The sequence below is a fragment of the Colobus angolensis genome, unplaced genomic scaffold, assembly GCF_000951035.1.
Source record: "Colobus angolensis palliatus isolate OR3802 unplaced genomic scaffold, Cang.pa_1.0 Scaffold249, whole genome shotgun sequence".
Lineage (NCBI taxonomy): Eukaryota > Metazoa > Chordata > Mammalia > Primates > Cercopithecidae > Colobus > Colobus angolensis.
This window is the reverse complement of record NW_012115699.1, coordinates 245,167-259,296: the sequence shown is the minus strand read 5'-3', so window position 1 is coordinate 259,296 and position 14,130 is coordinate 245,167. Positions and strand designations below refer to the sequence as shown.

Below are 14,130 nucleotides of genomic sequence, written 5' to 3'. Positions count from 1 at the left end.
GGATGGTCTCGATCTCCTGACCTTGTGATCCGCCCGTCTCGGCCTCCCAAAGTGCTAGGATTACAGGCTTGAGCCACCGCGCCCGGCCTATAAAATGTATTTTTAACATATAAGGAGACAGATGATTAAATGTTTTTTATTCGATCAATTAACAGCATACTATTTTAACAGCTCGTCTGAATCTAACTATCCTTGTATTTTTGTAATAAATTCAATTTGATCACGGCATGTTATTTTAATATACTATTTCATAGAGCATTAACGTTATCATAGCTTCTACAGTTCAGAATACACATATTCTTTATCTTATCCACTCCACTTCTAGGAATCTCCACCCCAGAAATAACTGTACAAATGCACCAAGCTTTAGGAACAAGATAATTCACTGTCTCATCAACAACAGAAAAATGAAACAACTTATATGTCTACCATGAGACTGGTTAAATACATTATAATAAATCTCACAAAAAAAAAAAAACCCATCAATTTTCATGCAATGAAAAACCATGTCCCATCAAAAATGATTAGGTAGAATTGTATGTACTGACATGGAAAGAAATTAAGTGGGGGAAAAAGCAAGCTACAGACAGTGGGTATATTATAATGGACTACATTTGGTTTAAAACTTCTCTATATACATATTCAATAATTTATATCTGTATATATACAAATATCTTTGTAAATGCTTAGAAAATATTGAAAAATAACATCAAACTTTAGAGCTTCACTTATTCTTTAGACTTTTAAAGCCTTTGTTTCATTTTTGTAATTGAAAAAGAGAACACAGTTTATAATGTTTTTAAATTAACTAATTAGTTTTCAAACAAGCTCTTGTCAGCCCACGAAGATTTTTTTTAAAATGCTGATCTAAGGTTCCTCTGAGTTCCATGTTCTCTATTTCACTCAAGATCTTAGCAAAAGGATGAAAAGTGTTTCTGATCATTACAACATTAAAATTCTAAGGCTCTGTTAGTCTCTTATAGAAAGTGTTTGGAGACAGGACTCAGGAGTTTATATAGTGTGGTCTGGATGAAGAGTTAAAGAACACATAATGCTGCTTTTGTCTGGTTCCTGGACAACTTTCATTTCAACAAGCATTTATCAGGAAGCCACCCATAAGGGCAGGGCCTGGGGCCCTGGTGTGTCCTGGAGATCTCTGTCGGGAGAACAGCCTGAGGTGACCACACTCCTCTCACTGAGACGGAAGCACTATCGCGTTCCTCGCAGGAGGGTGAGCTGAGGACACTGCCACCGCTTTCCAACCAGGTCCTTCCCCACCATCCCGCCCCTGTGAGAAATGTGTCCTACAGTGAACCTCGCATTAGACAAATAAAAGGGCCAAGCACTGTCTGATCAGCTAGACTAAAAAAAACAACAACAACAACAAACAAGACAGAACTGACTGTCTCTTTGTGTTTAAAGACAGCCAATCAACTCTCACTTTAGCTCTTTCTTCTTAAGTGCCTCACTTTTTGGCCTATCATGAAGAGGCCCTTCTAGTATTCAGATTAACTATCAGACCCTCGACTAAGTCTGCATAGATAGCCTGAAATCTTATTCTAAAGGATAACTAATCATCCAAGCCAATCATCTTATTCTAAAGGATAACTGGCTCTCCAAGGGTGGTCCCAGAGCCAGCAGCATCAGCATCCCCTAGAAATTTGGTAGGAATGGAACACAGATTCACAGGTCCCATCCCAGACCTGCTGGGTCAGAAACTCAGGTGGGGCCCTGTCATCTGTGTTTTAACAAACCCTCTAGAGACTCTGAGGCCCACTGAAATCTGACAACCACTGCTCTGAGGCTTTGCCTGTTCAGAATTGTCTCTATCACACAGTAACAAGACCAGTTTCCCCAAATCTCAGAGAACCTGCTAGCACAGTGTTGGTTCTTTGTTTCTAGAACAAGCTTTTAATGAACTCCTAGGCTGCAGAGAATCTCCTTCCCAGACAGAACACATAAGGCTCTGTGCTGTGCACCAGTCTCAGATACAGGTTTGACAACTGACTCCAATTATCTATGAAGATAAGGACCTGGGTACCCACAAGGTATGAAGCTTATAAATAAGTTGGGAAATTTTAGGATCTGCTTTCAACCTTCCCCTCCTTTCTCCAAATCTTTACTGGAAAAGCTAACAGAACCAGGTTTTCCTGATTTCAGTTTTTTCCCCTCCCTGCCTTCAGCCAACTCCTGACAGTAGAGCAGTCCTGAAGAGAAAGGGTTGAGGAACAGTCTAGGAAAAGAGACGGCCTAGACCTGCCATTCACAAACTATACCCACCATTCACAAACTAGATCCCTACCCAGGGGATTTGCATCAATCACTCACTACTCCCCTTGTTCCAGAAAGGATCTTATGAAGATATCTACAAGATAAAACTAACAAGTGATGAAATCAGAGTAAAGGGCAAAAAAAAAAAAGGTATGCTGGTATACAAAATACAAACAGTGGGATTTTGTGTGTATTTCTGAGAGATAAGCCTGGAATATCTTGTTATATGAGAAATCCGAAAAAGGCTTGTTAGGGTCATGTCAAAAACAAAACAAAATAAAACAAACAAACAAAAAAATCCAGAGGAATGAACCTGAATAGGTTCTATGGGCCAAAGATGAGAAATTACCTTCCTCCTGATGGGGTACACAAATCTGGCTCCAAGTTTACTAGCAGGCAACATAAAGATGGAACTGCAATCTGTTACATGATTTGCAAGGTCCTTAAGATAAAAATAAACCAGTTGCTAAGGAAAAACACAAGTATTCCTGGTCTTGAGAGGAATTCCTCCCTTGGATCAGTTTCTGAAGAATCTACAGCTGGCTGTTATTTTTAAAGCAATGGGGGGGGGACATATTTCAACCTTATCTTACCAGATTTCAAAGATCTCTTGATCCTTGTTTCAAAATACTTTTCTATAATGAAAAGTTGTTTAAGAGAGCTGTCTGGAAATCTTATAAAATTGTTACCCCAAAATGCCCCAGAACAAAAAACCTGCCCCAGATCAAACTTGTACATTTGACTCCCCTGCAGCAAATGATAGTGTCAGGATTCCTTACAAAAATCACTGGCCCAGAAGCTGCCTGGTCTAATCTGCAAACTGCAACACACAGGGATGTGAGCACATGCAGGCAAGCATGACAACACTTACACAGCTTCAAATCTGTCTTATGCTCATGGACTCAGAAGTGCCCTCATACCAGGCTAGAATTTACAGATTGGTGAAAATAAATGTTCCCAGATCGTCTAGGAAATTAAGAGTGATGACTGTAGATCACTGTCCTCCATGTATCTTACCTTTCATTTATTCAGAGAAGCTGTTATAGTCATTCAGTTCAAAATCATGTTCTGTGCTACACAGACAAGAGTATCTGGCTCCTTGCCAGGCACGGTGGCTCACGCCTGTAATCCCAGCACTTTGGGAGGTCAAGGCGGGCGGATCACCTATGGTCAGGAGTTCGAGACCAGCCTGGCCAACATGGGGAAACCCCCGTCTCTACTAAAAATACAAAAATTAGCTGGGAGTGGTGGCACATACCTGTAGTCTCAGCTACTCGGGAGGCTGAAACAGGAAAATTGCTTGAAACTGGGAGGTGGAGGTTGCAGTGAGCCGAGACCACACCACTGTACTCTAGACTGGAGGACAGAGCAGATTCCACGTCAAAAAAAAAAAAAAAAAGTATTTGGCTCCCATGGTCAGACAAAATCTGGTTCCCGAATCTGCAGCAACTCTAAGCCACGCAGCTTTTCATGTATTTGTATGTATATGTATGCGCAAGCATATGTTTATGTCTACATCATCTTAGCTTTTGTTATTAAAATACTAACGCAGCCGGGCGCAGTGGCTCATGCCTGTAATCCCAGCACTTTGGGAGGCCAAGGCGGGTGGATCATGAAGTCAGGAGATCAAAACCATCCTGGCTAACACGGTGAAACCCCATCTCTACTAAAAAAACAATTAGCCGGGCGTGGTGGCGGGCGCCTGTAGTCCCAGCTACTCGGGAGGCTGAGGCAGGAGAATGGCGTGAACCTGGGAGGCGGAGCTTGCAGTGAGCTGAGATTGCGTCACTGCACTCCAGCCTGGGCTACAGTATGACTCCATCTCAAAAACAAAACAAAACAAAAACTAATGCTTGTTTGAAAAAATGCAGTTAGTGCATTTGTCTGTGAGGTAGTTAATGACTATCTACCTTTTCTGTAGTACTCATGACAAGCACTAAGTCTTTCCACACATCAATTCAGTTTATCCTCACGACACTCCTACAGTCTAAGTATTTTTATCATCATCTCTATTTTGCAGATAAGAAAACTAAGTCACAGAAGAGCAGAACAACTTGCTAGGGACTCAGCAGTGAGTGGCAGGGCCAGGACTGGGCCTCAGTCTGGCTCAAGTCCCTGCTCTCAGCCCCGGAGCCACAGACTGGAACTCAGAGTTTACTAACTGCTGTGGACATGCACATGGGTTTCCAAGTCTCCATCTATATGAACTGCTCAAAAACCACAACTAGTAAACAGAAACCCTAGAGTCCTGAATTTGAATTGGGAGTGTCAATATAAACTCATGATGTATGTAATCACTAAGCAATAACAAAAATGAAAAATCCACAGATTCAACATAGCTCTTTCTACTTAAGCAGCCTAAAAACAATGAACAATCCCGTGTAGTCATGAGTGCCCCTAGTAGGCAGAGTCTGTTTTCTAAATACTTTTTCCTCCAATAAAAAGAACCGGGACTTCTTGGATAAATGTACAGCGTGAACCCAGGATATCTTGTTACATGACAGATCAAGAAAGTTATGAAAGACTCCTATGATCCTGTCCAAAGGATTTAGGGGACAACCTGAGTAGGTTCCCACTGGCCAGGAGTGAGACATTACATTCCTCTTAGGGGAGGTAAAAAATTCTACCTATGAGGCAGTTTTGGAAAAAAAGGAAAAACAACCTGATCCCAATCAGGGCTTTTGGTCTAACTACCAATTTACAGGACATAGAGGCATGCTAAACATTTTTAATGACACCACAATACCACGGGAAAGCTATCAGCAAAATTCAGACTGTAGGAAACTAACTCTACAGAACATAGAGCCATATAACCATGTTTCTTCAATAAAAACATTTCAAGATAGAGAGAAGCAGGGGTACATGAATTTGGCAGACCTACAGAATGAAAGAAACCCAGAAACAATGGAAGTGAGGATCCCACAGTCAGCCTTCCATAACCCAGTTATCAGAGCTTCCTTTCTGTATGCTTTCTATTACAAGGCAATGAAAAATGAGAGGTGCTTAATATCCACGTTCCATTAACAGCACACCCGTTTCTCCTTGGACATCTGTGTATCACTTACCGCTCCTCCATGAGTTCCCGGATAGAGGCGACTGTGGGGCCAGATCCCAGGTGAGTATAATATGGACCTTCATCTTTCTCCACTATTTGTTCTGCAGAAACACAAAGAGTAAACATTTTTGGAATATTAATTAGTCAATATTAATTTAGAAAGGCAAACCACCAATAGGAAAGTTAATAGGCATGCTAGAAAACAGGAAACCCACATGCTTATGAACATGTGAAAAGGTGTTCAACTCCAGTAGAAATCAGGAAATACACATTAAACTCACAATAAAACACCATCACACATGGACCAAATTGGCCAAAATTTAAAACTCTGATAAAACCAAGTGCTGTCTGTGATCTAAGCACTTTGGGATTCCGCCCACCATTATCCAATAAAGCTAAAGAGTTGCATTCTGCATGACCCAGTAATTCCATTTCTAGACACACACTCAAGACCAGGGGTCAGTAAGCTACTCTCCTCCAGTGAGCCACCACACCTGGCCAAAAACATTTTGTTAAGTGACAGAAGCCCACCTGGGTAAATACCCAATCAAACTGAAGACAGAGGCTCAAACAGGTACTTGTATGCCAATGTTCAGAACAGCATTTATTCACCACAACTAAAAGGTGAAAACAATATAACCATCCATCAGCAGGTGGTTGGATACACAAAATGTGTATGTCCATATGACAGAATATTAGCCAAAAAAGGAATGAAGTTTTGATACATGCTATTACATGGTTGAACCTTAAGAACATTAGGCCAAGTAAAATAAACCAGACACAAAGGACAAATACTGTAGGATTTCACTGATATGAATTATCTAGAAGAGGCAGATTCCTGGAGACAAAAGGTAGATGAGAGGTTTGCAGAGGCTGGGAGGAGCAGGAAATGAGGGGTTATTGCTTAATGGGACAGAGTTTCTGTTTAGGCTGATGAAGTTTTGGAAACAGATAGTGGTGACAGTTGCACAATATTGTGAATGTAATTAATGCCACTAAACTGTACACACAAACATGATCAAAATGGCAAATTTAAGTTATACATACTTTACCACAATTTAAATAAAAGAAGTTCTGATACATGCTGCAATATGGATGAACCTTGAAAACTTTTTTTTTTTTTTTTTGAGATGGAGTTTTGCTCTTGTTGGGGTGCAATGGCGTGATCTCGGCTCACTGCAACCTCCGCCTCCCAGGTTCAAGTGATTCTCATGCCTCAGCCTCCCAAGTAGCTGGGATTACAGGCATGTGCCACCACACCTGGCTAATTTTGTATTTTTAGTAGAGACGGGGGTTTCACCATGTTGGCCAGGCTGGTCTTGAACTCCTGACCTCAGGTGATCCACTCACCTCGGCCTCCCAAAGTGCTGGGATTAGAGGCATAAGCCCCTGTGCCCCACCAAAAACATTTTGTTAAGTGAAAGAAGCCAGATACAAAACAGGTCACACATTGTATGCTTCCATTCATATGAAATACTCAGAATAGGTAAATCTATAGAAACAAAAAAGCAAATTGGTGGTTGCTGCTAGAGGCTGGGGGCTGGGGTGTGTGGGTAGGAATGAGGAGTAACTGCCTAATGGGTACAGGGATTTTTTTTTGGAAAAATTTTAAATATTTTAAAATATCATGAAAATATTTTAAAACTGGAGGGAGATGTGGTTGTACAATATTGTGAATGTACTAAATGCCACTGAATTGTTCACGTTAAGATGGTTAATTTTATGTGAAGCTCAACTCAACTTGTAAAAAGGAACAAACCATTCATGTAACAACATGAATGAATTTTAAATGAGTTTTTCTAAGTGAAAGAAAATAGACCCAAAAGGCTACATAGTAGCTGCTTTGGAAAACAGTGATTTGGCTGGATATTAGGAGGCTAAAAACAAAAAAACTCTACACACAGTGTGCACCTACTGTACTACAGCCGGCAAGTTTGCTTCCTATCTAAGATATGACAATTACATGTAACAGAGTATCCTACACTGGGTCCTATGACAGAAAAAGGACCATTGGTGGAAAAACTGATGAAATCCAAAAAGTCTGTAGTTAACAGTATTGTACCAACATTAATTTCTTCATTTTAAATATACCATAATTACGTAAGACATTTACAAGCAAGAGAAGGTATATAAAGTATATACAGGAACTCTCTGCACTAACCTCGTAACTCTCCCATAAATGTAAAATTATTTCAAAATAAAGTATTTAAAAAGTAAAAGAAAAAAACAGTGAGCCATAATTTGCTGATCCTTAGGAGAAATCATAGTCACACACATTAAATCCCACATACAAAGATTTTCACATCAACACAGTCTGCAAGAGTCAAAGCTGTAGACAGCCTGCTGTGGACTGAATGTTTGTGTCCCTCCCAAGTTTGTATGTTGAAGCCTAATCCCCAATGGGATAGCATTTGGAGGTAGGGCTTTGGGGAGGTAATTAGGTCAAGAGGGTGGCACCCTCCTGAATGGGACTAGTGTCCTTATAGGAAGGGATACCAGAGAGCTTGCTTCCCCTTCCCTCTCCCCTCCTGGCTATGTGAAGATATAGCGAGGAGGTGGCTGTCTACATGCTAGGAGGGGGCCCTCGACGGACACTAGACCTGCTGGTGCCTTGAACTTAGAATTCTCTGCCTCTAGAGCTGTGAGAAATCAATGTTCACTGTTTAAACCACCCAGGCTATGGGATTCTTTTTTTTTTTCTAGAGACAGGGTCTTACTCTGTTGCCCAGGCTGGATGGAGTGCAATAGCACAATCACAGCTCACTGCAGCTTCGACCTCCCAGGCTCAAGTGATCCTCCCACCTCAGCCTCCTGGGTAGCTGGGACTACAGGTGTGCACCACCATGCCTGGCAAATTTTTGTATTTTTTGTAAAGACAGGGTTTTGCCATGTTGCCCAGGCTAGTCTCCAACTCCTGGGCTCAAGCGATCTGCCTGCCTCGGCCTCCCAAAGTGCTAGGAGTACAGGCTTGAGACACTGGAACTGGCTAGTATTCTTGCTAAAATAGGCCAAATAAAGACACAACCCGTAATTCAGCAACAGTGGAATGGATTTCTCTTGAAATGCAGTAGTCATATTATGGAATATATTCAGCAATGAAAATCAGAAACCTGCAACAGCATGGTTGACTACAACAGCACCGCGAGTGAAAGCAGCACAACACAGATGGTATGGTCTAGCTGTGTCCCCACCCAAATCTCATCTTGAATTGTAGCTCCCATAATTCTGTGTTGTGGGAGGGAGCCGGTGAGAGAGAACCGCATCATGGAGGCAGTTTCCCCCATACTGTTCTCATGGTAGTGAATAAGTCTCAGGAGATCTGAAGGTTTGATAAGCGGAAGCCCCTTTCACTTGGCTCTCATTCTCATGTGCCTCTTACCATGATTGTGAGGCCTCCCCAGCCATGTGGAACTGTGAGTCCATTAAACTTCTTTTTCTTTATAAATTACCCAGTCTCAGGTACATCTTTATCAGCAATGCGAAAATGGACTAATATAGCACAATACAGTTAAGATTCCATTTAAATGATATTCAATAACAGACTCAAACTATAAAGAGATCCATACATAGTGAGTAAAAACTACTAGGTTGAAATATGAAATTGCAGACAGTCAATGATTTTTGACCTAACAAAAACAATAATTTTATACGGTTCAACTTAATACAAAGAAAAGCAAGGAAATTACTGTCACAAATGTGGGGAAAAGAAAGATCAGACTGTTACTGTGTCTATACAGAAAGAAGTAGACATAAGAGACTCCATTTTGTTCTGTATTTGAGATGCTGTTAATCTGTGACCCTACCCCCAACCTTGTCCTTGCAAGAGACATGTGCTGTGGTGACTCAAGGTTTAATGTATTTTGGGCTGTGCAGGGTGTGCTTTGGTAAACAAGTGCCTGAAGGCACTATGCTTGTGAAAAGTCATCACCATTCTCTTAATCCCAAGTACCCAGGGACATGTGCACTGCCAAAGGTCGCAGGGACCTCTGCCTAGGAAAGCTAGGTATTGTCCAAGGTTTCTCCCCATGTGATAGTCTGAAATACGGCCTCGTGGGAAGGGAAAGACCTGATCGTCCCCCTGCCTGACATCCGTGAAGCGTCTGTGCTGAGGAGGACTAGTATAAGAGGAAAGAAGGCCTCTTGGCAGTTGAGATAGAGAAAAGCATCTGTCTCCTGCCTGTCCCTGGGTAATGGAACATCTCAGTGTAAAACCCGCTTGTATGTTCTGTTTACTGAGAAAGGAGAAAACCGCCTTAGGGCGAAAGGTGGGACGTGCTAGGGCAATGCTGCTCTTTATGCACTAAAAAGGTTTATGGAGATGTTTACATATGCATATCAAGGCACAGCACTTTTCCTTAAACTTACGTCACAGAGATCTTTATTCATATGTCTTACTGCTGACCTTCTCCCTACGATGATCCTATTATCCTGCCACTTCCCTTTTTCTAAGATGGTAAAGATAATGATCAATAAATACTGAGGGAACTCAGAGACCAGTGCTGGCTTGGGTCCTCTGTATGCTGAGCGCCGGTCCCTCGGGCCCACTTTTTCTTTCTCTATACTTTGTCTCTGTGTCTCATTTCTTTTCTCAAGTCTCTTGCTCCACCTAACGAGAAACGCTCACAGGTGTGAAGGGGCAGGCCACCCCTTCAACAAAAGTTAAGAGAATGGTTACTTCTGGGGGATGGAAGAGGAATGTAGTTAGAAAGGCATACAGGTCTGGGCATAGTGGCTCACACCTGTAATCCCAGCACTTTAGGAGGCTGAGGGGTGAATCACTTGAGTCCAGGAGTTTGAGACCAGGCTGGGCAACATAGTGAGACCCTGTCACTACAAACAAACAAACAACAACAATAAAAACCTAGCCAGGCTTGTTGGTATGTGCCTATAGTCCCAACGACTTGAAAAGCTGAGGCAGGAGGATCACTTGATACCAGGAGTTCAAGGCTGCAGTGAGCTATGATCGCACCACTGCACTCTTGCCTGGGTGATAGAGCAAGACTCTGCATCAAGGATCAAGGAAAAAAATAAATAAATAAGAAAGGGCATAGAGGTGACTCCTGGGGGACTAGAAGTGGCCTATTTCTTGATCCAGGTGGTGGTCACACAGGTTCATTTTACAAAATTTCATTAAGCTTTACATGAATGTTTTGGGTACTTTCCTATGTATACAAATCACAATTTTTTAAATGTAAAAAGTTAATTTCATACCTATTTTATCCAGATCATTATGCTCAGCTTTATGGGGCATACAAGATAGAATAATACCTGACTGTTGCCTTTTAAACGTGTATGATCTAGCCAAGCAGACAAGACCCACACATAAGATACCTCATGGTACTTCCTATCAATAGGAAAAGATAAAACTTTCAATGCATAGTGTTAGGACAACTGGGGGGAAAAAGTTTGATCCATACTTAATACCTTATCCCCCAAATCCATTCCAAATGGCTGAAAGATTAAAATACAAAAAAATTAAACTATACAATACACATGCTAGAAGGAAAAAAATGGAAGTTTTAAAAAATAATCATGAAGAAGGGTCTTTAAGTATGACATATATTCCGAAGCCACTCCCAAAAATAAATAAATTAAACCCTGATAAATCAACTAAAGAAAAACTTAGTAATAACTACTGAAAGTCAAGCTGAAAGACAAACATCACACTGGGAAGAGAGATCTGGAACTGACATCAGTCAAAAGGCTAATTTCCTTAATATATCAAGAGCTACTACAACTAAATAAGGTCAACAACACAAGAGAAAAATGAAAAAAGATACCAATGGTTCTCGAAAAATGCAAATGGCTCAAACACGCATAAAACTACAATGAGATGTCATTATCCCTCTTTCAGAGGTGTCCCTATCAAAAAGTCTGATAAGTCATTGTGTTGGTGAGGATATAGGCAGTATAAAGAATAATTTAGCAATACATTAAAATGACAAATGCATAATCTGTTTGAACTAGCAATTTCAAAGAATTTCAAATTCCTCAAAAAATTTATTTCTAGGAATTTGGTTATAATTGTATATGTAAAAAAGGACTTATGTAACAAGAATACTCACTATATCACTGTTTGTAATGGAAAAATATCAGAAATAACTTAAATGTCCATTATTATGGACTAGTTAAATGCATTACAGCATATCCATATAATGAAATATTGAGCAGTTGTCAAAAGGAATTAAGCAGCTTCAGATTTACTGACAGAAAATGACCTCCAAGATATTTTAAGTGGGAGAAAAAACAATTTCAGTACAGCTTGTATAAGATGCTACAGGTCGTTTACACACAATCACACATACATTTGTACATAACACACATGTACAAGCATAAAGGTATATACATATGTCATTATGAACTCTAAGAGCAGCAGAGTAAAAGCAAGTTTATACTGAGTTCAGTTGCATTCCAGTTTAAAAAAAACACACACACAAAAAAACAAAAACAGTTAGCCATGGAGTGTACAGCCAAGCAGATGACCTGATCGAAGTGGCTTACCACTGACGTCATCTACTCATGGAGGCACCTCACCCCTTCCTACTGTCCTGGGTCAGGCTCTTGCCTCAATTAACGCCATCGTCTCCTAACAGTTGGTCTGAGCCCTCCTAAGTCATCCTACCCAATACAACCAGTTATGTTCCCCAAACAGAAATTTGTTTACATCACTTTCCATTGATGATGCCACGCTGGACAGACGACACAATCCAAATTTCAGAACGTGGTCCACAAAGTCCCCACCATACCATCTCCACACACCTCCCTGCCTTGCAACCTGTCCCAGCCACCAGGGGCTCTGCTACACAACCACTTGGTACCCCACGTCCTTAAATATGTTTTCTCATTGACAACAGTGCCTTTCTGGATCTCTCCTTTTGGAAAAACTCATTTTTTTCCCCTTTCTTTCCTTGCAGCTCCAGCTCCAAGAAAGGGCCTAGTTTAAATGCCACTTTTTCTGTGAAGCCCTATTGAACTTTCTCAGGCTGTTTTCCCTCTGGACTTCTAGAGTATCTTGTATACAAATGTCAATTATCGAGGCATGTATATATACATTATATACTTGTTATGTAACTGTTAATGTGGCACAGAATAACAAATACAGATCTTGCAGACAGAAACCTGGGCAACTACAATGGTTACCTTCCCAGCCTCTCTAATCCTCATGCCTCTATGCGTAAAATACACAAAGGGCTTAGCACAGTGTTTGGCACATAATATAAGCTCAATAGGCAGCTATTGTCTAGGCTCCACCAAACAAATCATGTGACTGTGGGCAAATTACACAACCTTTGTGAGCCTCAACGTAGTTAAAATAATGTTTTTACATAATAGGATTGTTGAAGATTAGATGAGATGCAAGGTACCAGTGCTCAAACATTTCATGAATGAGTATATTCAACTAAAGAGTTAGAAATGACTCATTCCAAATGGGCACTATTTTGAACCATAAAATGGAATTAGAGAAGGATGCATGTGAAGAGGTGGGGAGAGGAGAAGGCCAAGGGAGAGCAGGGGGAAGGGAGAGAAAGAGAATATGAGAATGTGGGTGCTGGAGGCAGTGGTCTGAACTCTTTATAGGTGCTAGGAGACCACATGGTATACAGAAAATAGAACACAAGAATATGTCAGAACTTCTGGGCTTTGTTCCAGTTTCTATTGTCTGGAGAAAATTCAAAGTAACAAACTGACTGCAGGGTCTTATGCTGGGAACAGAAACACCATGTAGCTTTTGCCCATCATCTTCTGCCTAAGTCACAAAAACTCAAAACTTACATGGTTAAGGTCAGAGAAAGGAAATTTTCAAGGAGAAGGCACAAACTAAACCTTAGCAACTCCATCCCAATAGCTGGAAAACAAGATACGAAGATCTAAAACCAAGACAACCTAGAACTGGCTGGTCAGGTTTCTCTGGGAAGGCCACTAAAACACAAAGGGCAGAGAAAGCTCCAAGTGCCAAACAAAACCAAAACTGCTTTCAGCAGTTTACAGGGCAGCCCAAGGAGTCTCTTGAAAGCATTGTTTCTTTTACCTATGTCTCCTCATGAGTATAAGTCTGTATAAGGGAGAAGATATTCTAGAAAAGAAATTTGACAACAAAGTTGCTGACTTACAACAAAGTTATAAAACTAGTATACATGTACAAATTATCCTCATATGTTATATAAGGATATATATTATAGATACCATATCATCTTCTGTGCATGCATATGTGTAACATATATATACACTACCACCATCAATTTCTTGTTATGTAAATGTCTCATTTTCATACGGTTTTCATTTTATATAGTGAATAAATGTTATGTATGGTACTTAAAGGATCCTGAGCTAGGAACTAAGATTAAGTATCTTATTAAGTATAAGATAAAGAAGATATAAGTATAAAAATCAAAGAAGTAAAACCTATGTACTGTTAAAACTGAATTATAAATATCAGGTCCTGTCCACTTGAGAAACACAAAAGCAATGACATTATAGTAGCTGTAAGTACCCCTAGCTCTCTGGTTTTGATTTTTAAACACCATTATCCTTTAAAAGGAAACAGGTGGGCCGGGGGCAGTGGCTCACGCCTGAAATCCCAGCACTTTGGGAGGCCAAGGCAGGCGGATCACTAGGTCAGGAGATCGAGACCATCTTGGCTAACACGGTGAAACCCATCTTTACTAAAAACACAAAAAATTAGCAGGCGTAGTGGCAGGCACCTGTAGTCCCAGCTACTCAGGAGGCTGAGGCAGGAGAATCACTTGAACCTGGGAGGTGGAGGCTGCAGTGAGCTGAGATCGTGCCACTGCACTCCAGCCTGG

The 14,130-nt window shown here is 40.8% G+C and overlaps 1 protein-coding gene across 1 annotated transcript in view; it reads right to left on the bottom strand.

The window, feature by feature from the left end:
- Window positions 1-14,130, bottom strand: part of TET3 (tet methylcytosine dioxygenase 3) — a 123,931-nt gene that overhangs the window by 29,346 nt on the left and 80,455 nt on the right. Inside the window, exon 4 of the mRNA XM_011946041.1 lies at window positions 5,337-5,427. Coding sequence (XP_011801431.1) covers window positions 5,337-5,427 — 91 coding nt within the window. The remainder of the gene's footprint in view (window positions 1-5,336; window positions 5,428-14,130) is intronic.